The 25,289-nt window shown below is 40.9% G+C and overlaps 2 protein-coding genes across 2 annotated transcripts; both read right to left on the reverse strand.

Annotated features, from left to right (window-relative positions):
• Window positions 1-491: 491 nt before the first annotated feature.
• LOC308298707 (complement C1q-like protein 2) lies at window positions 492-6,203 on the reverse strand. Its single transcript, XM_080742355.1, has 3 exons — window positions 5,803-6,203; window positions 3,938-4,060; window positions 492-1,492 (listed from the first exon to the last, which is right to left on the reverse strand). The coding sequence occupies exons 1-3, from the start codon at window positions 6,026-6,028 to the stop codon at window positions 1,164-1,166; spliced, it is 678 nt and encodes a 225-aa protein (XP_080598481.1). The 5' UTR covers window positions 6,029-6,203; the 3' UTR covers window positions 492-1,163.
• Window positions 6,204-13,169: 6,966 nt separating this feature from the next.
• LOC308298246 (complement C1q-like protein 4) lies at window positions 13,170-25,024 on the reverse strand. Its single transcript, XM_080741809.1, has 3 exons — window positions 24,672-25,024; window positions 22,130-22,252; window positions 13,170-15,463 (listed from the first exon to the last, which is right to left on the reverse strand). Exons 1-3 carry the CDS (start codon window positions 24,943-24,945, stop codon window positions 15,174-15,176), a joined length of 687 nt encoding a protein of 228 aa, XP_080597935.1. The 5' UTR covers window positions 24,946-25,024; the 3' UTR covers window positions 13,170-15,173.
• Between the last annotated feature and the right edge of the window lie 265 nt (window positions 25,025-25,289).

Consider the following 25,289-nt stretch of genomic DNA (forward strand, 5'->3'; position numbering starts at 1 on the left):
TTGTTGTTGTGCATGCAGCATGGGAAATTCAAATATCTTCAATGAGAAAACTAGTAAAGGACATTACTGGTTCAAAACGCCGCAAAAATCTTGCCCATCTAGGTGAGCATTTGCTTGCTATATAGCCTATATAGTCAGGGAATATTAATAAAACCTGGGAATACATTTGTTATCAAACTATTTCTTCACCAATGTGTTCGTAAAGGTGTCTAGTAACATATCTAACAAAGATTGAAATTCAACATCCCTAGGAGAATCTTTGACAGCTAGGGTAATTCTGGGTCTCATTCACTTACTATATACACTGTACTATAAGGGAAAAAAATACTCCAAAAAAATATGCTTTAAGTGGGATGTGAGAGTTCCAACTAGGTGTTTTTAATTATTCTGAATGCATTGCACGCATTTGTTTTGCACAAAAAACATTCCTTGGGCCAACAATGGACCCCATACAACTGTAAAAAGTGATGACTCAAAGTGATGAACCATCGTTCTTTGGGTTGTTTTTTTTTTTTTTTTTTTTGGCCCAATGGATGTTTTTTGTGTAAAACAAATGCTTGCAATGGATTCAGAATAATTAAAAACACCTAGTTAGACCCCTCACATGCCACTTGAAGGCCCCCCGGTTGATTATTCCCTGGAGTCGCCACTGGCTCACCCATCTCTGATAAACATTTATTTTCTACTTAATTTATTGCATATTATTACAGAAATGCAGGAGGAAAAAACAAAACAAAACTGGGTAACACATCCATTTTAAAACTGAATTCATTATGAACAAATGCCCTCTTAGCTAACCTCAGATTGGGTTTAAAAACATTCTTGATGGAAACATGTTGTGTGAGTGTGACTCTCTTAATTAGGGGGAAAATAGACGGTGAGTGTCTAGTCTTTCATGGGAGCGTAGCTTTATGACGACGTTCGATATTTCGACCGACATCACATTCGTCTGACGCTGGTGAATGCTAACCTGGTGAAATGCTAAGCTGCCGACGCTGGTGAATGTTAACCTGGTGAATGTTAACCTGGTGAATGCTACTATGCCTAAACCTAACCCTAACCCTTCCTCTAACCACGGTAAAACTATGCCTAAATCTAAGCCTAACCCTCACCCTTAGTCGGACTAATGGGTTGTCGCAATGTCGAGGTTTCACCGCCTCTCATCAATATTTGATTATTTGAAAGCCGCTGAACGTGTTATGGCAATGTTCGTCTCCCCAAATGCTCATTTCCTCGTCGATAACCACAAACACGCGGTCTCCTTTCTGCAGCTCCAGGGTAATGGAGTTGCCGCCGTTGTCGCCAAAGTCGCCGCCGGCGGTGTGGTCGTGGCCGGAGATGATCTCCTCCCCGAGGTGGTGGTGGGAGGAGGTGGCGATGACCCGCTCGCCGTTCTTGAAAAGCGACAGGCCGCTGCGGGCGGACTTCCTACTTCGACTGTGATAAAAGAAGGTAAAGAAGTACACTCCTCCTTCGGGTGCCGTGAAGGTGCCTGTTGAGGGAAACGCATGGTTAGCCTTTAGCCTTTCATTATGGACTTATTTTCTCTTATAACAGGAATTTCAGTTTGGCTCTGACATCACTGTGATGTCAGGGGAACCAAATCCCTTTATGCCCATATATGGAGATATGGAGATCCCTGATGCCACATTTGGAACCAAACCACTTCCACCACCCATCTGCGATTAATTTTGTTATCAAACTATTTCTTCACCAATGTGTTCGTAAAGGTGTCTAGTAACATATCTAACAAAGATTGAAATTCAACATCCCTAGGAGAATCTTTGACAGCTAGGGTAATTCTGGGTCTCATTCACTTACTATACACTGTACTATAAGGGAAAAAAATACTCCAAAAAAATATGCTTTAAGTGGGATGTGAGAGTTCCAACTAGGTGTTTTTAATTATTCTGAATGCATTGCAAGCATTTGTTTTGCACAAAAAACATTCCTTGGGCCAACAATGGACCCCATACAACTGTAAAAAGTGATGACTCAAAGTGATGAACCATCGTTCTTTGGGGTTTTTTTTTTTTTTTTTTTTTTGGCCCAATGGATGTTTTTTGTGTAAAACAAATGCTTGCAATGGATTCAGAATAATTAAAAACACCTAGTTAGACGCCTCACATGCCACTTGAAGGCCCCCCGGTTGATTATTCCCTGGAGTCGCCACTGGCTCACCCATCTCTGATAAACATTTATTTTCTACTTAATTTATTGCATATTATTACAGAAATGCAGGAGGAAATTTACTACATGTTGATGATTACTGCATGTTTTTTGTGAGGGTACCAATAGGAGACACGGGGAGAACATGCAAACTCCACACAGAAAGGCCCTTTCGCCAACCCCACCTAGGGTGTGGGCGCTGATGACGCAGAGGAGAGAACACGTCCACAGCGCCCACAGCGTCCCCAGCGGGAATCGAACCCAGTTAACCCTTTAAACGAAATATTTTGTCAACTTGACCGTTGTTGCTCTTTTTCTCTCTACAGCAACTCTGAAAATAGCCGATCTTCAAGCTTGTAGATCGGCTATTTTCGGCTAATGTTCAAAGATTTGATGGACCCCCTGGAGTGACTCTGAGGACCCCCCTAAGGGGTCCCGGACCCCCTGTTGAAGATCCCTGTTGCCAGGAGTTGTGAAATGGTTTTGTCACAGTGACAACTGTGGGTCACTGTGACTCTTGAAAGCAAACTTCAACAATTTTGTTTTTGCAGAACAAGATAAGCAAAGGTCATTCAAATAAGCCCAATATTGGCAGCTTCAATTTGAGGCGTTGTGCCACAGTTCCTACCCCAGCTCCCAGAATTAATTGAGATGAATATAAAAAAAGGTTGCCAAACATAGTTTTGATTGATTGATCGATTGATTGAAGACTATTAGAAGTTTGCATAGGAAAAGGTACAGTTTCAAGACGGCACAGTTCACTGGTACAAGGTCTACTAAAGAGATCCTAGAAAAGACTAAGCTTATTTCCATAGGAAACCATTGAAGTATCTCATATAACATTGAATGACAGACGGATAGAACGCAGTACAATGCAGTAGATGGATCAGGAAAAAAAGGGGAAAACATTTTTGGGAAAAAAACAAACATACAGTAGGTAAATACAAAGAAGGGTCAGGGGAGGGCTGAGCTATGTTTGTTTTTACCAGTTGCGAATGGCTGCTGCCTGTAAGTGGTTTTTCAGGGCGATTTTAAAGGATGCTAGTGATCCACACTCCTTTAAGGCCTTCGGTAAGGCGTTCCACATTTTTGTGGTATAGCAGAGTTGGGACACTTTAGGTTCAAGTTGGCGAAGTTGATCTATAGGGCTGAAGCGATTAATCAAATAATGATCAACAGAAAATGTATCTGTCATTTTTTAATAATCAGTTTAGTGTTTTGGTAAAGCTTATTTGTCACACAAAATAAAAGTATGATTTTGTCTACTGGAAAAAATATATTAACCCATTTAGGCCTAGGATTATTGACTGCTTTAACCATTGAAAAATAGCAGATCTACAAGCTCACAGCGCGGCACCGAGTGCCGCGCTGCAAAATCATGATTTTTCTTTGCAAATCTTTGAATATATCTATTTAAAAGCGAACATTTGTAACTCAAATATTTGCTTCCGGGGGGTCCCTGGAACAACATATTTTGAGATGGGGGTCCGTGGGCAAATACCTGTAATTTTGGGGGTCCTTGACGTGAAAAGGTTTGAGAACCACTGATTTAGAGGAAGGATTTAGAAGTCGGGTAAAAGATCGGGTCAAAGATATTCAAAGACTTGCACACATTTTCACGATTTTTCAAAAATAGCAGATCTACAAGCTCGCAGCGCGGCACTCGGCGCGTTCCAGGTATTTGAGAGTTAAAGTATTTCATGATAAAAAAAGACATCAATCGGTGATGAAAATACATTACATACACTAAAATGACCCTTTACTTCACCTCTCTCTTTATCGTAGACGTGGGGAATGTTGGTGAAGACCTTTTTAAAGATGAGGATGGTGTCAACGGGGTGGGGCCCCACGTCTCCAATTTCACTCGTGGGGTTACCTGCACTGAAGGCAGCTGTTTAAGGAGAGAGAAGACATTCAATTGTGCTGCCCTAAAAACAGTCACCTCACAGTGGCGTCAGTTCAGTTTGCAAAAGCAAAGGTATGGCAACATGACTGGTGTCTTGCACGCGCGCCTTAGCGCGCGTGCAAGACACCAGTCATGTTGCCATACCTTAGCACAATGGTTCTCAAACTTTTTTGGTTGCAGCAACCCCTTATACGGTATTTATTTCTGAAGCCAAGTACCCCTTTCCCCTGACTACAGCATTTTGCATAGACAGTCCAGTTCCCATGCCAATATGTTCAAAATACATGGCATAATGGCAAATAAACATTGCTTTCTATTCAATAACAGTTGTACTAGTCAAGGTATTGATGTAATTTGATTTAACAATTTACAGATGAGAACGTTCACACAAAGACTGTCAATGTTTTGTCATAACCCATAACAGTAAAATGCATATCCCCAGTTTCTCCTCTACCCCTGCCTGCAAGTACCCAAGTTCACCTACCCCCATTTGAGAAACACTGCCTTAGTAACAGGCATGATGAATTTATTTTAAGAAGTTTAGTTTTTTTTGCTTTCCCTGGAGCTAAGGTAGGGCAGCTGCCATACCTTGCCATACCCAATTGACGCCTCTGTCACCTCAATATCTTTACTTCAACAAAATGAAAATGTTCTGTTCAGATATTCTTGTGCGATCAACACTATCATGGTACACAAAATAACATGATTTGGTACATATTATCGCCAGTGGGCAGAAACCTTGTACTGTGTGTCCAAAACTGTTCTCTGAAATGGAAAAAGTAACCTGTGTTCCAACGGATCCAATGTAGTTGTGTAACAACTTTCATAGGTTAAATATTTATAAAACCAACAGACTTGATGAGCGAATATCTTCCAAAATAGAGAAAAAGGCAGCTATGTTTGCTACTTTGCGTTCCTTTATGGGAAAACATAAGTCATTGAAAAATCAAAATGTTCTGCCTGACGACATAGAAAATGTCTATGGATGAAATGTCCACTTCATACCAGTTTTTATAGTCATCATTTGCACGAGGTTTTGCACATCTATTTTACATCTATTTTAACTTTATTCTTATTAGTGCTTCCACTATTTTGTAACGTTTTATAAAACCACGTACGATTTCTTTGGTGGCATCTGTAATCTGGATTTTACTTTTACCTGCAGTTCCTGAGGCTGTCTCTACAAAAAGTCTTCTGAATCCTAAAGGGCAGTCCATGCTGTCTCCGACCGCCGAACCTTTCGTCGGAAAGGTCCGGTTCAACTACAAAATGACGTCACTCACAACTTCTGAAAAGCTTTAGCCCGAATTTGAGTTCGGAAAGCTGCACTCCCAGATGTTGTGACTCTCCGACAGAAAGTTGGGTGGTCGGAGAAATATATGCCCTCAAGAGTCTGCTACGTTGCTATATCAGTGGTTCTCAAACTTTTTTCATGACCTCCAAAATGATAGGTATTTGGCCCCTGATCCCCCATCTCAAAATATGTTGTTCCAGGGACCCACAGAAGCAAAGATTAGAGTAAAAAAATAAAATGCTTTATACAATATGATAAAAAAATGTAGATGTACAAGCTGGCATGATGTCATAGCGCGTCACTTCGTGCCACACCACAAGCTTGTAGATCTGCAATTTTTTGAATAGCCAAAATCTGAAACGACACAGGTGCTTTCCCGGCTCTAAAACGCACAGGTTCACGAGAACATCTTACTCAAGAAAGCCCACCCTACCTCTTTGTAAAGCCTTAGATTCTTCCAGCCGCTCCAAGATGGCCAGCTTACGCTTCATGGCCGCAAAATGATCCACCATCTCAAGAGCAGCCTGTAGCCATCCCTGTTGCATGGCGTGCTTTTCCGGCTCCCCTGGGGGACCTTCTGCGTCGGCTCCCCTCGGGCCCACTCCGACCAGCGCTAGTCCACAGCACAGCAACACAATGTGATACATGGGAGTTTTCATCGTCTATGGAGAGGAATTGAAGAGCATTTGATCGGTTGCAGGGGATTTTCTCTGGCTCTCTTCTATATTGAGTTGGTGGATAGATAGGCCTATTTAGTCAACACTACAGCTTGTTGTTTGACTCCTCCTGACTTCCCCCACTCCATGGGATCAATAACTCCTTCTCTTATCTCTGCTTGTAATGTTGCCATTCTGATCCGGGGACGGGTTTTAAACTACTATATTAGTGGCCAGGGACGTGCAGAGAATGTTAGAGAGGCAGCTAGGGGCTGAAATTTCTAAAGGGGCCTTTTGGTGAAAATATCGAAAATAGCAGACCTCCAAGCTCAAAACACTTCGCGCTGCGGCGCGTTGTGCAGCTTGGAGGTCGGTTATTTTCGGTGCTTGATACCACACTGAACTAAGCATAATCAAGTCAATACTGGAGATGTGGCGTACATTACGGATTTCGACACAGAGAGGACAATTCTTTCAACATGAGATGCTGCATTCAAGTTCAGGAGAGTTTGGACAAGGCAGTTATCTTGAATGCTGCCTTCAGGTATGGCATGGAAAGAGGACATTTTGCATTTCTTTCACCAAATCGAAAACTTCACTCGTGGTCTGGAGAGGGCACTTTTTTACAGACAGTTAAAAGGGCAGGGGCTCGAGCCCCCTTTGATGTCTATGTGTGTGGCTGTTAGTGGCTCTCGCGGCCAGGGGTGTCGCACCAAATTCTGGGCCCTGGGTACAAGGATTCACTGCGGGCCCCCCATGAATGTTCTTCATAGGGGGAGGAGGGGATTCAACCCATTTAGAGTGGGAACGCATTATTACACATTATTTTGTGCTTTAACTATTGAAAAGCAGCAGATATACAAGCTGCGAGCTTGTAGATCTGCTATTTTTGAAAAAATCTTGAATAGTCTTTGAATATTTCAAATCTTTCTATGGTTTTTTGAAAAACCTATGTTTCTATGTCAGTGGTGCTCAAACTTTTTCATGTGGAGGACCCCCAAAATGATATGTATTTGGCCACGGACCCCCATCTCAAAATATTTAGTTCCAGGGACCCCCCAGAAACAAAATTTGAGTCACAAATGTTCGCTTAAAAACTACATATTCAAAGATTTGCACACATTTTCACGATTTAGGAGATTAGGAGATTAGGAGATCTACAAGCTTGCGCTGTGAGCTTGTACATCTGCTATTTTTCAAAAGCTAAAAATGAAGGCCTCTCCACCTTGGGCCCTTGTAACTCAGTCCCACTTTCCCCCCACCTCTCGAGGCCTTCTCAGCTTTGATTGATTGAGGTATTTATTAGAAGTTTGCATAGGAAAGTACAGTTCATGACAGTACAGTTCACTGGTACAAGGTCAGCTAAAAGGATACGCTCGGGAAAGCCGAGGCTTATTTACATTGAGATCCTTTTTTAAACTCATATAACATTGAATGACTGACAGATAGAACAGTACTATGCAGGGAAAATAAATAAATTAAAGGGATATTCCACTTTCAACAGGGAAACACCTTATGGGCTTTTCTCCACATACACACCCATTGTAACTTCAAACTCCATTTTAACCATGAGAGATTCATTAAAAACACCCATTATTTTTTCTGGTGACTAATAGTACCCTCCTAATACGTGAGCAGGCCGTGTTTTTTCGCTAACTTCTTTTCATTTATTTTTAATAATTATTTGGGAAAAAGGAAATACAACAAAATAATTATTAAAAATAAATGAAACAGTTATCGAAAAAACACGGCCTGCTCACGTATTAGGAGGGTAATATGAGTCACCAAAAATAATGTGTTAAAATGAAGTTTGAAGTTACAATGGGTGTGTGTGGGGAGATGCCCTGGGCCTGGAGGGCCTGGTAATTCACATCAAATATCTACATATTGAATTAGCGGTTTTGTAATGTTGTTTTAGCGGATTTCTGCAGTTAATTTTGTACCCAAATGTAACACAATATAAACAAAAAAAAGTGTAAAACAGGTGCTTCTTTTTCTAGACACCATATGTCTATCTATAGGATTTATTTACTTATTTTGCAGACAGAGGCAGCACAGCCAGGACATATAAAGCCAAACATCAAGTTAATCATCATTCATCAAGCAATCAAGCAGTCATTTACATCGGTGGTGTGGCACAACCACACCACCAAAGATCCATAACCAGCAGCTACCAATATTTACAAGCAAGTGAAGCAAGCATGCGCGCTCGCTCGCTCGCGCGCGCGCACACACACACACACACACACACACACACACACACACACACACACACACACACACACACACACACACACACACACGGAGGAGAAGAAAACAGGCTGGCTAACTCCACAGTGAACAGATAGTTAAATAAAGCCATGTCTTACCTTAAGAAAATGACAAGAAAATATCCAATGTTATATTGAGGTGCCCAGAAGAAAGTGTTATTCCTTGGAGGCACAGAACACATCTTGTAATCCAGCCTCGTTGAGCAGCGCCGAAAACTTTAGTTCACGTATGGTAAATGTAAAAGCTATCCACATGTCCTATGGATGTCTGTAGTTAACCCCAGGTAGCATATTCCACTGTGAAACAACTGTTTAATTCTGTTATTTAGATAAATCTGCAGGTGTCATCATCTGCCGTTTGTTTTTCAAGCTGTGCTGTCAGAGACGTTCAGACAGTCACTGTGATTGGTTGAGAAACCAGTAGTCCTATTACCTCCCGCCCCCCATTTGCTGTGATTGGTTTAGAAGTCATGCTATGGGTGCTTCAAAGGGTCAAAAAAGGCGAATTTGAGATGTTCTTCTTCTAAATCATATTGCGTGTTTATTATGATCAAAAAAATCAAAATGGCCGCCTGGCGGCCAGGGGGTGCACGTGCACCCTAGGACACCCCTTAAAATCGCCTATGCCGGTGGGAATGACCCTTTATGAGTGTGAAAAACATTCCTTGGGCTAAAAACCACCCCACAATCACTTTTCACACTTTTGTAGGCAGTTTTAGCCCAAGGAATGTTTTTTGTGCAAAACAGATGCTTGCAATGGATTCAGAATCATGAAAAACACCTAGTTTGACCCCTCATACAGTATGCTACTTAAAGTAGATTAATCCTTGTAGATAAATCCTTCCCTGTATAGTAAAGTTAATGGGACACCAACTCTTGCGGCTGATAACACCAATTTAGCTGTGTCTCAGAAAGGGTTATCAGACCAAAATATAATCTATAGAGCTTTTAAAAAATGCATGCTAATCTTTGCCAACTTTCGGATATCGACATCTCGTATGGCCCATGGACTAATGGTGTCACTGTCATGACCAAACTTAATTGACATGGCACACTGACTATCAAGAAATGTCAAACATGGCACTTCATGTCAAAAAGGTTGCCGACCCCATGCTTACTGCATCACTGACAGTCGGAGATTTAGATACCAAAGGAAAAAAAATATATATACTATATCGTTGTTGACGGGCAGAAATATTTTTTAATATTTTAATGCCCTACTTATCATAATACAGCGTCACGCAAAATCATCAAAAGTAGCAGATCTGCTGGAAACGTGGAATTTGAATCCTGAAAACCAACAGTACTGGACATAATACCCTTTGCGGGGGCCCCTCTCCATTCCGACATGCCGGCATTCAGACATTGACTTCTAATTGTCTGAGTGGCAGCACTTCCATGGAGGTTAGGGTTAGGTTAGGTATAGGGTTAGTGTCAGAGACATGATCAATATAATCAATATAATATTATATACTTGCACAAATAAAAGATCACGAAACAATGTGTGATAGGTCTTTTATTTCCCTGAAATGTTCATCTAATGCTGTCAAAATGATGTAAGGAAAAAAGGGAAAAGGAATTTAACATAATAGTCAAACTTGTTCCCAAACTTCCCTTTCCCTTTTCAACCTTCAGAATGTGAATGTACAACCAGTAAAGGTGTCTCCACAGCACACCAAACTGCAAAGAACTGCAAAAAACTAAGCACTTGTTTTTTTTTTTTTTTTTTTTCAGCCGACGCCGACTGTAGTTACTGTAAGGCAGTTTTGCCAGGTTTGCTCGTTATAAGCGACTTTGATCCTGTTTTCCTATAATGTTGCTAGTTGTGGGTTGCTTTTGTTTGGGCTTGTTTCTGTAGTGTAGTTGCTTATTTGGCCTTGCTTTCAACATTCTTTTAGAAAATAACTAATGTAATAGAGCTCAATAGGTGAAACTGGTCGCTGCTTTTGGGCTTATTTTCATAGACCTGGTCGCTTATTTCACTCACAGAATCTGTGTTGATCCATGTTGATGACATGACTTTAGAGATACTCTGTACAATGAGCTAAAGCAGACTATGCTGCACTAGTGGAATAGCAGTGTGTGGTAGGGGACTATGACCTGTCTACACAGTAAAATGTAAAAAATAAAAAAAATAAAGGTTAAAGGGATATTTCATTGGTTGTTGGCGTTGTAATGTCACCCCAGACAGTTTTTTAAGTTGCTTGATTCAGCATTTAGATATGTGATATTAATTTGATCGGACAGGCAACCTTCCTATACCAATCCATTGTAACTTCAAACACCATTTGATTTTACCCATGATAGATTCAGCGAAAACACCCGTCTTTGGTTCTGATGACCAACTGTATACATTGTTCTTCTTATGTGTGAGGGTGCCATGTTTTTTCAATTCATTTTTTCACATATTTTTTTTTTATATTATGGGGGGAAATAAAATAAAATAAACAATAAATAAAGAACATCAAATAAGTAATACAAAAGTTCTCCTCACATAAGGACAATATTAGTCAACAGAACCAAAGACAGGTGTTTTCGATTAATCTATCATGGTTAAAATGGAGTTTGAAGTTACAATGGCTTCGTATAGGAAGGAGGCGAGACTGAGAAAATGAATATCAAATATCTAAATAGTGAATCAAGCAACTTAAAACACTGTCTTGGGTGAAACACAAAAGCCCCATGAGTATACATTAAAAATTACCCCAAACATGTTGAAATATCTCTTTAAAGAAAAGCAAATTATGTTAAAATGTTCAAATTTAACTTGTTCATTTTAGGTCAATTTCTTAAAAAATAACAGCGAGGACTCTACTGTGCATGTATGCTCATATAATAATCATATCTGTTGTGTAGGCTACAAGGACACATTCATATTGCTTCCAACAGTGGGCTGAGAAGACATGCTGAAGTATAGCCTACATTTTGTCACACAGTTCAAGTTCAATGCTAAATGATGTAAGATAACAGTTATACAATTCTCTATCGTGTTTTATTTCTTGTTTTTAATGGTAAACCACAATAAAATAACAATAGAAATCAGTTTAACAATTGAAATCAAATAGACACATAATGAATAACTTCCCAACAAACCATCTTGAAATCATATACTGGAATCAACTACGTTAAAGCATCCCTATTTTCAGTTTTTATTTTTTACGGTTTCTTTATTCAAAGAGTTGTACAACGTTATACAAAGTTTCTGTCAGTGACCCTCTTTTTTTCCATTTTTTATTCGCTTTTTTTCTCTAAATTATTTCATTTTTTCGGATGGAACTTCAATGACTTTGGTTCTTTTATAGGTATGGTTGTGTGTTACCTACCCTAGGACCCATGGGAGAGGGAGAGGGGGGATGGGAGGTTGGGCTGGGCAAGCATGCACCATAATATTATGTGAGTCGGTTGAATGAAGATCCAAGATGGATTTGGAAGACGGTATTTAGGGTCCCTTGCTCCTTAGTTCACTCTCCCTGATACGCACGCCTACCACTGTCTGGTCTCGGACAAATACAAATACAAATACAAGGTCGCTCAGATGTTGTTGAGATTCTTTAAAGATTCCGAGAACTGCAGGAGACCGCGTAAACGTGTGCGAAGTGGCGCTATTCGGCGATGCCGTTAAATATTTGTAATCTATCTGTGAAAATGTAGCAGCTTTTTTCCAAACTGCCTCTCGCTTCCCCATTACGTCACATGTCCCGCCTCCCCACGGCGTGGTTGGCTACGTTCCTGCCTCTGATCTATCAGAGACACATGAGAGACACGCTGACACGCTGCTGCTACTACCATCCAGCCAACTACGCCGCGGGGAGGCGGGACATGTGACGTAATGAGGAAGAAAGAGACAGGTTGGAAAAAAACATCAAAATATTCACACATAGATTAAAAATACTTAAAGGAGTAGTTCACCCTCAAAATGACTTCTTTCTATTGATTACTCATGCCATGGAGACTTGAGTTCAATAATATATATATATATTTTTTTGTCGCATTCCTAAGACAATAAGTTGATTACAATAAATGTACCATCTGGAATCAATGGGGGAAAATTTACTATAATCCATTTTTGTCTTAGGAATGTGACAAATACAAAAACATATTGAAATCAAGTCTCCATGGCGTGACTAATCAATAGAAAAAAAGTCATTTTGGGGTGAACTACTCCTTTAACGGCAATGCATTTTAGCGCCGCTTCGCACACTTTCCGCGGTCTCCTAGTGCAGTTCTGGGTATCTTTAAAGAATCTCAACAACATCTGAGCGACGTTGTATTTGTCCGAGACAATACAGTGGTAGGCGTGCGTATCAGGCAGAGTGAACTAAGGAGCAAGGGACCCTAATTACCGTCTTCCAAATACAAAAAAAGGTAATTTAAGGGTCCCAAGAGGGGCTTATATGTCTTTCGCTTTCTTAAGTGTTTGTTGTATACCGATGGACCGACTTTGAGGGTCTGATGGTCCAATAATGGTCAAACTGATCGCTCTTGGCCACCCTTCCCACCCTAACCGAATGGGAGGGGATGTGTTTGTCCGGTCTTTGTTTTAAAGGACCCCAATTGAAACATGCCCCAAAACATTCTTGTGGTGTTTATCCATTTAGTTTACCTTATACCAGTGAACTATACTTTTGTGTAGTCAAGTCTTCAATCAATCAATGTTTGTGATGAGAAAAACCCACACAAAGCATCCCTATTCTGGGGTGGAGAAATGGGAGAGATGCCAGGGCAGGGACCCCCAGAAGAGAATCTGTATTTTTCAAAAACGTTCAGAAATAGCAGATGTAAAAGCTTGGAAGCATGGCACGAAGTGACCCTCTGTGAGCGTGTAGATCTGCAGTTTTTTGAAGAGCCAACATATAAATGGACACAAGTTGTGAATATTAACCACTTGAACCCTAGCGTCCATATTTGGATAACTTTAGCCAAAAATAGCAGATTTACAAGCAGATCTACAAGCTCACAACGCCTCGCGCTTGTGAGTTTGTAGATCGGCTATTTTGGGCAAAGAGCTTCGGTGTAGAGGGGGGAAAAGAGCAGACTAAGTACATAGATAAAAGTCATGCTTGTTAAGTATTGACGGTTCAAGTGGTTAAATATCTGAAAACACAAATTGACATGAATCCAAAATACACTGATGATCGTGCTGCCAAAAGATGAAACTATATGGAATCTATGAACAGGTTGTGGGGGTCCCTGCTTCATCTCTCTCTCAACTAAGGGGTCCTTGGCCTGAAAACGTTGAAGACCCCTGCTATAGAGGGTATGCGCATGACATCATCATCATACCCGGGATTGCCTACTGTGGCGAGTATGAGTGGCAAAAAAACGACTTTCTGGCCTTGACAGCCCATACAACCACAACAGAAAAGTCTTATCTGATTGCATTAAACAACGTTAAACGACTTTAAGCTCACTTTGCCACTCACTTTGCCACTCGATTTGCCATTCACTTTATGCATGCACATACTCTCTATAGAGGGTTTAAAGAAGCAGTGCCATAGTTTTGTACTTGTTCTGGTTTTCATGTGTCTAGGAGGTTGACAGTACTTCATTAGACCCCCTTGTGTGGTTGTTATGAGCAATTATGTATTCCCTTTGTATTTGGGGTTTCTTCCTGGAGGCTGACACCTTGTGGGTCAAAAGTGCCGATCCAAAAACACAGATAAAATGACATCATATAATCATCCCCTCCCCTTTTACCATTCACCCAACACTGTGGGTGGGGCTAACTTCAGCTGGGTCACCACCCACCACAACAACCATTGAACTGGTGGGTGTGGCCACATAAAAACCTCATTTTAACTCTTTCTGTACACCTTTTTGGAAAAAAATCTTCCTCCTAGTATAATCATAATACCTGATAATCATGTTTTAGGGCAGTGGTTCTCAACATGTGGGTCGGGACCCCCAGGGGGGTCCCCAAATTATTTGTGGGGGTCGCCAGATGGTTAACTTACCTCTAAAATGACAAATTAAACATTGGCCAAATTGTCAAACATTAGAGGCAGAAATTGTGAAAATAGCAGATCTACATGCTCACAACGCCTCGTTGTGAGCATGTAGATCTGCTATTTTCACAATAGAAGGGTGTTATTCAAAATGTAAAGCCTCAACTTTTAGTGCTCATCAGGGTGGGGGGTACCCAGTTAAAAAATATGATTGTTTTGGGGGTCCCCAGTTATATGGGGGGTCGCGGCCTGAAAAGGTTGAGAACCACAAAATCTAAAATGCCTAAAATGTATTAGGCATGATCGCAATCGCGAAATTGCATGTTTAGCCCCATAACAAACACATCTTTCAAAATGGCAGCCATGTTTGTTTACATTTGAAGACTTTGAAGGCTTCTATCTCATGAATGCCTGAACGGATTTCAAGCAGATTTTTTTTGTCTGAAAGCTGTGAACAGCGTGCACACATGTGGTGCATGATCTAGGCATGGGCGTGCACGATCCGTGCACTAAAAATGTATCCGTGCACTAAAAATTCACCCTTTGTTAGCTTTCTGGTTGGTCACTGACTGACCAACCAGCAGGCTCTATCTGCCTTGTCCCACCCTGGTTCTGCCTTTTTTATGTTGAATCGCTAAAACATAATTTGTGGAGAATTACAAACATTTAAAAACATGCTGGGTCACTATACTGCCACTGAGCAGCTCCATTTTACTGAAACCAAGTTTGAAATTAGAATTGAACACACAGAATAACAATACGAAGCAACTGAATTAAAATGGTAGTGGATGGAGTGTCCCACCGAATGTCCCACCAAGACACAGCAACCAATGTGTGTGAAGAGGGGCGGGACAACGGGCGGGACTTGACAAGGGGTGAATTACATGGAATGGCAGTGAGGAACTTGGCGGCCATTTTGAAAAGGCAATGAATTTAAGCTGGGGTCAGTGTGAAGCCGGTGAAGGTGTTGACGTAGTCGTCCTCCTTAATGTCCATGTCCGCCTTGAGGACCACCATCACTCGGTCGTCCACCTGCAGGTCCAGCACGACGGCGTTGCCCGCGCTGTCGCCGTAGTCGCCGCCGGCCACCTGCTCGATGCTCTTCACCACCAGCACGTCGTTGAGGTGCAGCGCCAGCCCGCCGAGGGGGCCGAACTTCTTGTTCATCGTGTGGTAGAAGAACGTGAAGTAGTACGTGCCCTCCGCAGGCGCCGTGAAGACCCCTGTCGGATAGATAGATAGATAGATAGATAGATAGATAGATAGATAGACAGATAGATAGATAGATAGATAGATAGATAGATAGATAGACAGATAAACAGATAGATAGATAGATACTTTTATTATAGCCTTGCACGGCCATCCCGAGCTACGTCATCACCAATGTGCTTCCTTTCTCGGTCTGGTGTCCCTCCCATCGAGTCTCTTTATGAGAACTTAGGTTCTCAATTTCCAATCAAATGGCTGCATTTGGAGCGACCCGCCTCACACCGCTCCTGATTGGTCGAGCGGCTGCTACAGCTCTAACATTTTGAAAACAAACATGGCGGCCCCCATACCCGACGCGAGTTTACAAATCGCAAATAAAAGCTGTATTAAGCGAACTTTTATCTGAAATCAACGGCATCTCATAACTTAAAAATTAACAACAGTTTGCACCTTTGGAATTTCTGTCTGGAAAAGACGTATTTGCTGTTCTGCCGACGATGTTTTGATGCGCTGATGACTACGGACTGGACCTGTCAGTCAAAGTGAGTAACTACGTCATCGTAAAGCGTGGAGGTCTCCCAGACTCTCCCCTGGGAGAGTCTGGCTGTTGCGAGGCTACTTTTATTATCCCAAGGGGGAAAATCTGTCGCCCAGAGTAGGGCTGCACGATATGGACCAAATTTCATATCTCCATATGTATGCCAAATATTCCGATATCGATACGATGTGCGATATTACCGTACACAATTCACATTCAATATTTTAAGTGTTGCAAAAGTGAAAACTAAGCATTATTCAAAAAAAACTGCATAATAATCAGTCAATGGCTGGGTTTCCCAAATTGATTTTAGCCCATCGTAGCTCACGCATGGTCGTAGAGACCGAGCCCTGACCGTCATGTTCCCGTGTTTACATGGGTTCGGGCAGAGAGATTTATTTAGCCCCCTACAACTACACCACCATTCAGATTTCACAAAGTGCTTAATAAAGTCTCACTCCTGTCTAAATACGGTACGGCATTCTATAATTACCTGTATCCTCCGTGTTCTTTAATAAGAAGCCTTTTTATCCGATCGCTTTCTGTTTTCCCATGCGCACCAACCCCATTGAGATAAAGAGCCAGCGATTGGATAAAAAAGGCGTCTTGTTAAAGAACACGGAGGATGCGGATAATTATAGAAAGCCGTACCGTATTTAGACAGGTATGAGACTTTATTAAGCTCTTTGTGTGTGAAATCTGAATGATGGTGTAGGCCATATATCGCCCTGGGCAATTGGCAATATATCACCAATAGCACTTAAAATCAATAGTGATATTGGCCGGGTTTCCCAAAGCGATTTTAGCCCACCGTAGCTCATGCATGGTCGCTGCTTCAGGGGTGTCACAAGGGGTAGGAAAGTGGGACTGAGTTACTGGGGCGCAAGGTGGAGGGGCCCTAGTAACTTTAGCTATTGAAAAATAGCAGATATACAAGCTTGCAGCGCGGCACCGAGTGCCGCGCTGCGAGCTTGTAGATCTGCTATTTTTCAATAGTTAACATTCATGGGGGGCCCGCAGTGAATCATCCTTGTACCCAGGGCCCAGAATTTGGTGTGACGCCCCTGCGCTGCTTTCTATTGTTTTAGCCATTTTAATGAGTTTGATTTCAGTGGTTGGCGTCATGTGTAGTGGCTAAATATTTTGGGACAACATAAGCCCATTCGCAAGATGTGACGCAATCTTTCATGGGTAGATGTGACTTATGGGGGCTGGGAGTGTTACTGTAAATAGTGATAAAGAAATTGCCAGCTTATTGTGTCTAAAAATACATATTTAGCCACTTGTACACATGCCCCCAAACACTGAAATCAAAATGGCTAAAATCACTAAAAGGATAGAAAGCCGTAAAGGAAAAATTTTAACACTCATCTTTTCTTGATGAGTGGCTAATCAGGAGATAAGCGATCGTCACAAACTATACACAAACTTTAGAAGGCAATGGAAGGCAATCAGGAGGGAATATGGAAAATGGGGCAGATCCATGTTGATGACATGACTTTAGAGATACTGTGTACCGCTTTGTGTGATTTGAGGCCAAAATCTGTAGGAGCAGTGTCCAAAAATCCGTCTTTAAAAATCGGCCTGATGTTGGCGCTAAATGGGACAGATCCATGTTGATGACATGACTCTAGACATACTGTGTACCGCTTTGCCTGATTTTAGGGCAAAATCTGCAGGAGTGTCCAAAAATGTGTTTTGCAAGAATCGGACCCATGGTGGCGATAGAAGAGGGGCATGTGAGAAATGAGGGGTGGAGGTTGTGGTTTGGCAGCCAAGGAGTGTGTGTGCAAAGTTTGGCATTGATAGGGACAACGGTGGCGGAGATATGAGTAGGGGAAAAGTGTGACATGACAGACAGACTGACAGACTGACCAGTTTTCTTTTTTTACAATGATTCATATTTTAGATAGTAATCAGAGAAAAGAAAAGATAAGCGTTAAAATGTTTTCATTTACTGCTTTCTATTGTTTTAGCGATTTTAGTATTTTGATTTCAGTGGGTGGGGGCATGCGTACAAGTGGCTAAACATGTCTTTTTAGACACAATAAGCCGGCAATTTCTTTAATCTTTATTACTATTTACATCAGCCCCCATAAGTCAGCCCATGAAACAGCCCATGAAAGATTGCGGTGCATCTTGAGAATGGGCTTAATTGTGTCTAAAAAGACATATTTAGCCACTTGCATGCATGCCCCCAACCTGGGGGCATGCATTCAAATCAAAACCGCTAAAACCACAAAAACTATAGAAAGAAGTAAATGAAAACATTTTAACACTCATCTTTTCTTTTTTCTAATGACTATTTAAAATATGAACCCTTGTTGTAAAAAAAAAAACCAAAGTTGTCCTTTAAGAGTAACTGCGACCTGATGGTCAATAAAAGTGCAGCGTGACCGTGCCCTAAGCGTGAGCGTGCCCTAATAGTCCAGTCATTTTAGGGCAAAATTAGGCCAAACCTGGAACAAATTGCAATAGTAGCAAACTCAACTGATTTTGTATCCTCAATATGTCCTTATTGAGGGAAAAAAAGTCCCAAGGAATCCCACCGGGGCAAAGTTTTGAAAACGACCTACCTACCTTCACTTACTATACACTACAATATAACGGAAAATCTGCTTTAAGTGGGATGTGAGGGGTCAAACTAGGGGTTTTTAATTATTCTGAATCCATTGCAAGCATTTGTTTTGCACGAAAAACATTCCTTGGGCCAGAAATGGCCACTCAAAACGTCCATTTTCATCAATTTTCATCAATTTTCAGTCTTTTGGGGTCCGTTTTTAGCCCAAGGAATGTTTTTCATGCAAAACAAATGCTTGCAATGGATTCAGAATAATTAAAAACACCTAGTTTGACCCCTCATATCCCACTTGAAGCAGATTTTTTTTCAGTTGTTTTTTCCGTTATATTGTAGTGAAGGTAGGTAGGTCGTTTTCAAAACCTTGCCCCGGTGGGATTCCGTGGGACTTTTTTTCCCTCACTAAGGACATAATGAGGATACAAAATCAGTTGAGTTTGCTACTATTGCAATTTGTCTGAGGTCTAACCCTAAAGTGACTGGACTATAAGTGCTTCTATATTTGGTCATTGCTACTTTGAGCCTTATGGTACGAGGCTGACATTACTTAATATTTGCAGAGTGAAATCCGTAGCCATGGGTCCACTTGGTTCCATTCAGTGGTGTAAAGTAACTAAGTATATGTTTATTTAAGCAGTGCCGTCAGTTCAGAAAAAGCTAAGGTATGGCAACACGTGCCTTCGCGCGCATGCAAGACACCAGTCATGTTGCCATACCTTAGCAACAGGCATGATACATTTATTTTAAGAAGTACATTCTATTTTTTCCCCCTGTTTCTACTATTTTACTGTAATTTAACAACATAATAACCAGAACAGATAGACAAAGAGATATTCATGGATTCATATTTAAAATTAACTTTTATGTTCCCACCTGGACCCAGGGTATGGCAGCTTCATACCCCTGCCATACCCAACTGACGCCCCTGTACTGTTGAGGTATTTGTACTGTACTTGATTGTTTCCATTGTCCGATACTTTTACTTCTACTCCACTACATCTCGGATCCAAATATTGTACTTTTGCTCCACTATATTTAGTCGAAATATTTAGCTACTAGTTACTCGGCAGATATAAATGATTATATTATAAAACACACATTAATCCACTTTAGCCCTATTTTATACCTAGGATATTTGAAAATAGCTGATCTACAAGCTCACAGCGCGTCGCATCGTGACGCGTTGTGAGCTTGTAGATCGCTTGCCCAGGATCAATACTTGTGAAAATAGCAGATCTACAAGCTCACAAAGCGTCGCTTCGCACTGCGTTGTGTGCTTGTAAATTGGCTATTTTCTGTACTTCTTTAAACAATTTGTTTTCTAATTTATGGAATTTCTCAGATTTGTCTTTGATTTCTTCATTGAATTATTGAAAAAAAAGAGAAATTTGTTCCTAATTGATGAAAATGTTTGCTTTTTGGGGAATGTTTTGAAATAATAATAATTCAAAACAAAATGTAGGACACCAAAAATTAAAGGACCCATAAATGTGTGTCCGCGACCCACAAATGGGTCCCGACCCTGTGTTTGGGAACCAGACATGGTTCTATTGTGAAAATAGCAGATCTACATGCTCACAATGCCTCGCAGCGCGAGGCGTTGTGAGCATGTAGATCGGATATTTTCACAATTTCTGCCTCTAACATTAAATCATTTGTCCAATGTTTAATTTGTCATTTTAGAGGTTTTAAAAAGTCCTTAAATTGTCACTTTAGAAATGTGCAGATACCTCTATACACTTAAACTGTATGTTGGTTTGTTTACTGTTGAGTGATAAAACAATGCTGGACATTAAGTTAATCATCTGGGGACCCCCCCAAGGGGACCCCCTGGGGGTCCCGACCCACAGGTTGGGAACCAGTGCTTTACACCAGTGGAAATGTTCCATTATTGAGAAACGAATTTGTCCCGGCAATAACTGTGGGTCACTGTGACTCTTACAAGCAAACACCAACATTATTTATTTTTCTTTTCCTTTTTTCCCCCCAGAGCTGTAAGCTAGTGGTTCCCAAACTAAGGGTTGAGATCCCCTAGATCTCTTTTTTGGGGGGTCCACAGATGATTAGCTTATAGGAGTAGTTCAACCCCAAAATTACGTTTTTTCTATTGATTACACACCCTATGGAGACTTTGAGTTCAATAATATTTTTTGGTATTTGGTATTAAAATAAATGTACCCCCATTGATTACGGATGAGGACCTGAAAGCATTTGGGTCCCTATCCGGAATCAATGGGGGTACACATTTACTATAATCAAAATGTTGTCTTAGTATTGCGACAAATAACAAATAAGAAAAGTAATTTTTTGGGGGTGAACTACTCCTTTAATGTGCAACATTGTTTTCTAAACTAACCATCATACAGTAGGATGTGTACACAGGGTATCTGCACGTTTCTAAAGTTACAATTTAATGACTTTTAATAACATTTGACTGCCAAACTAGCGTAATTGTAAAATATTATGTCAGGAAGAGGCAAAGATTGTGAAAATAGACGATCTATAAGCTGTGGGCTTGCAGATTGGCTATTTTCTCAATATTTATCTGTGGAACAGAGACAAACTAAATGTCATAATTCCAAGTGCTTGTCAGTGTGAGGGGGTTCCCAGTTCAAATACTATTATTTTGGCGGGTCATGGCCGGAAAGATTTGAGAGGCCTTGCTGTAAGCAAAAGTCATTAAAATAACCTTTTTTTTTCTCCGTTCAGTTCTGTTTTGATGCTGATGGCTATAGGTAAACATGTTAAAGGAGTAGCTCACCCACAAACTATCATTTCTTTCTATTGCTCACTCACGCCATGGAGATTTGAGTTCAATACATTTTTTTTTCACATTCCTAAGACAACATTTTGATTATAGTAAATGTAGCCCCATTGATTCCAGATGAGGACCCTTATGCATTTGGGTCCCCATCCGGAATCAATGGGGGTACATTTATTGTAATGAAATTGTCTTAGGGAACGTGACAAAACAATATTCATTGAACTCAAGTCTCCGTGGCATGATTAGTAATCAATAGGGGGAAGAAAATCATTTTGGGGGTGAACTACTCCTTTAAATGATTTCACGCTATAACATAACAGACAGATTGATTGGTAATGAAACTGAAAGTTAATTATGTACAAAAAAAATATTTACTAGGGCTGGGACTTTAACTGATTAATTGTGATTAATTAATTACAGAAAATGAACACGATTAAAACAATTAACACATCTTAATCGCACTTGGTTTTTGCGACACAGAACCTTCAGTTTCGGGCACACCGATCCTAGCGATGCACCAACCAAGAAGAGGCAACAAACGCAAAGGGAGAAGTAGCCAATCAGAGCGCTTTGCTTGGCCCAGTGGATGCAAAATTTAGATTTAAAAAACTCACTCGTTGATTCACTCGTACAACAAAATGTGTTTTACTTTTTGAAAAAAATGCTTCTCGGGTCAAATATTTATATGCGATTGAACATGCGATTAATTTCGATTAATTCATTACAAAGCCTCTGATTAATTAGATTCATTTTTTTAATCGCATCCCAGCCCAAATATTTACACATATATATAATATTACCTGTTTCCTTATCGTAGGCATCGCCAATGTTGGTGAAAAGCTTTTTATAGATGAGCGTGGTGTCATATGTGTGGGGTCCCAGTGTTCCCAGTACAGTCGTGGGGTTGCCTACAGTAAATGCAACTGTTGAAAAAGAGAACATTCACATCATGAACTAAACGTTACATCATTCATAACGCACCACTGTAAACAGTAAACACACATGGATATTTTGTTGATTCATTGCGCTTCTTTGCAGCCGTTTTCTGATTGCATTTCCACTATTTCGTACCACTTTATGGTTCAGGTTCAGGTTTATTAGTCACATGCATATCCATACAAGTAAGACATACAATGAAATGCTTGTGCCAGGAGCACTCTCAGCCTTATTACACACAAAAACATCAACCCACAACAACAAGACAACAACAAGTCACCCAAGACAACCCAAAAACAACAAAAACCATACAGTGTAACAGTGTACAGTTTAAAAACTGCGTACAGTGCACATGACTACCTACGTCTCGCATTCATCTCTTCGTTAAGCAACCTGATTGCTTGAGCATAAAAACTATTACTGAGACGTGTGGTGTGCGATGAGATGCTCTGGTAACGTTTTTTGGATGGGAGGAGATAGAACAGGGAATGGGCGGGATGACTGCTGTCCTTTAAGATGTTCTCTGTCATTTTCTTACAGCGTGTGTTATAGATTGTGTGTAGCTGTGGTAATTCTGTGCCAATGATTTTGGCAGCTCTCTTCACAATTCTCTGTAACTGTTTACTGTCTTGAACAGTCACGTTACCAAACCACACTGTGATGCATCCTGTCAAAACACTTTCTATGGTACAGCGATAGAAATTTACAAGAGCCTTGGTGCTCAGGCCAAATCTCCTGAGGCGCCTCAGAAAGTACAATCGCTGCTGCGCTTTCTTAAGGATACCTTTGCTGTTTAGGGACCATGTGAGTGAGTTTGTTATGTGAACACCCAGGAATTTGAAACTGTCCACTATGTCTACAGGTGAACCATTTATGGTTAAGGGACTGTGATTGACTTTAGACTTCCTAAAGTCAACGATGATCTCTTTTGTTTTACTAACATTTAGAGAGAGATTGTTATTCTGGCACCATAGGGTTAGCTCTTCAATTTCCCTCCTATAGGCCCTCTCATCATCGTTGGATATTAGTCCTATAACCGTGGTGTCATCTGCAAACTTGAGAATAGAATTATTGCCACACCTGGCATACTATAGTGCAGTGTTTCTCAAACTTTTTTGTCTCAGGGCACCCCATAAATATTCTTTTTAATCCGAGGCACCCCTACATTATAATTTTCACTCAGAGCACCTTATATTTATAGCATATCGTCGTTGTCGGGTGCAAACCTTGTATGTCCAAAACCGTTCGTTTTGTATTTATCTATAAAATGTACGCATTTGCGAGGCGTTGTGTGCTTGTAGATCAGCTGTTTTCACTAGTTTTGTGTGACAGTCTTGTATGACGAAGCAGGGCTTTATTACTAAAAGACGTACACATTTGAAACTTGGAGATACAAGGTTTCTGCCCGACAGTGATGATATTTTAGTGATTATGTTGCAAGGAAAATGTTGAGATAATAGCCATTTTGGTTAGAACTGACTGAAAATAACTTTGTACTTCAAGTTTAAAATGATACTAAATATTTTTTCAAGTGTCCAAATAAATTCCAAATATTATCAAATGATCTCGCGGCACCCCTGGACTGCTGTCACGGCACCCCAGGGTGCCCCATCACCCACTTTGAAAACCCATGCTATAGTGCACATTCTTTGGCATACTTAATACTCTTCTTGGCTTAGCTTAGCCTAGTTCAGGGGTTCCAAAACTTTTTTTGGCTCAGCTGGCACCCCTATAAATATTGTTTTCATCTGAGGCACCCCTACATTAAATTCATATTTTTCACTCCCAGCACTTTATAGCAAATTTTAGCTATTATGTTGCGAGGAAAAGGTTGAGATGATAGCCGTTTTGGTTAGAACTGACTGATAATAACTTTGTACTTCAAGTTTAAAATGATACTAAATGGTTTATTGTCCAAATAAAATTCAAATAATATAAAATTATCTTGCGGCACCCCTGGACTGCTGTCACGGCACCCAGGGACGTGCTGGGCCCCTGATTCAGCCCGGGAAAGAAAGAATTTTTTCAAAATTCAAATTTTCGGCCCCCAAAAATACAACATAGTTTTTATGTCAGTGGAGCTCAAACCTTTTCATGTGAAGGACCCCCAAAATATGTATTTGGCCACGGACCCCCATCTCAAAATATTTAGTTCCAGGGACCCCCAGAAGCAAAATTGGAGTTACAAACGTTCGCTTTAAAAATACATATATTCAAAGATTTGCACACATTTTCACAACTTTTTTCAAAAATAGCAGATCTACAAGCTTTCTTTGAGTTTGAGCACCACAAAAAAAAGAAAAAAACCGTACACAGATTCAAAAGGCACTTATAGAATCGGGGTCAAAATCCGGGTCAAAATTCAAATTTTCAGCAGCAAAAAAAGACATCTTGTTTCAAACTAACCTCTCGGCTTCTTCATGTGCTCCATGGCGATCGCCACGTTCTGCGTCTTCCTCATCACCCGGAAGAACTCGTCCAGCAGCTCGTTTATGGCCCTCCTCCACCCCGCGTTCCTTGCCAATATGTCTGTGTCGGTTAGCGACGGGTCCAGGTCTCCTCCTCCTCCCGTTCCGGGTAGAGGGTCAGGTGGCGGGCCTTCGGCTGCTGGTGGTAGCGGCGGCTGGGCCCATGTTAGTCCACAAGACAGCAACACGACGAGACAAAGCGACGGGTTCATCTTGCAAATGTTGGGGAACCGGAGACAATTTGGTCAGTTTCTGGGACCCGTACAGGCTCCCTCGCTCTTTTATATCGAGTCGGTTTGACATTTAGGCGTCCCCGGGGGATTGTTGTTGACTCCCCCTGAATTTGCCTCTGTCCAGGGGCGTCACAAGGTGGGGGAAAGTGGGACTGGGTTACTAGGGCCCAAGGTGGAGGGGCCCTTAATTATTTTATACTTTAGCTATTGAAAAATAGCAGATCTACAAGCTTGTTGAGCTTGTTGATGTGCTATTTTTTGAAACGTGAAAATGTGTGCAAATCTTTGAACCTATGTACTTTTTTAAGCAAACATTTGTGACT

This window comes from Nannobrachium achirus (genome assembly GCF_963921795.1).
Source record: "Nannobrachium achirus genome assembly, chromosome: 14".
NCBI classification, from domain to species: Eukaryota; Metazoa; Chordata; class Actinopteri; order Myctophiformes; family Myctophidae; genus Nannobrachium; species Nannobrachium achirus.

Excerpts from the sequence above, each read along its gene's own strand:
- LOC308298707 (XM_080742355.1), bottom strand. The coding sequence starts at position 6,028 with ATGAAAACTCCCATGTATCACATTGTGTTGCTGTGCTGTGGACTAGCG. Across the intron at positions 4,061-5,802 it reads ATCTAAGGCTTTACAAAGAG|CTGCCTTCAGTGCAGGTAAC; the intron begins GTAGGGTGGGCT and ends CTCCTTAAACAG. Across the intron at positions 1,493-3,937 it reads CGTCTACGATAAAGAGAGAG|GCACCTTCACGGCACCCGAA; the intron begins GTGAAGTAAAGG and ends TTCCCTCAACAG.
- LOC308298246 (XM_080741809.1), bottom strand. The coding sequence starts at position 24,945 with ATGAACCCGTCGCTTTGTCTCGTCGTGTTGCTGTCTTGTGGACTAACA. Across the intron at positions 22,253-24,671 it reads GCACATGAAGAAGCCGAGAG|TTGCATTTACTGTAGGCAAC; the intron begins GTTAGTTTGAAA and ends CTTTTTCAACAG. Across the intron at positions 15,464-22,129 it reads TGCCTACGATAAGGAAACAG|GGGTCTTCACGGCGCCTGCG; the intron begins GTAATATTATAT and ends TCTATCCGACAG.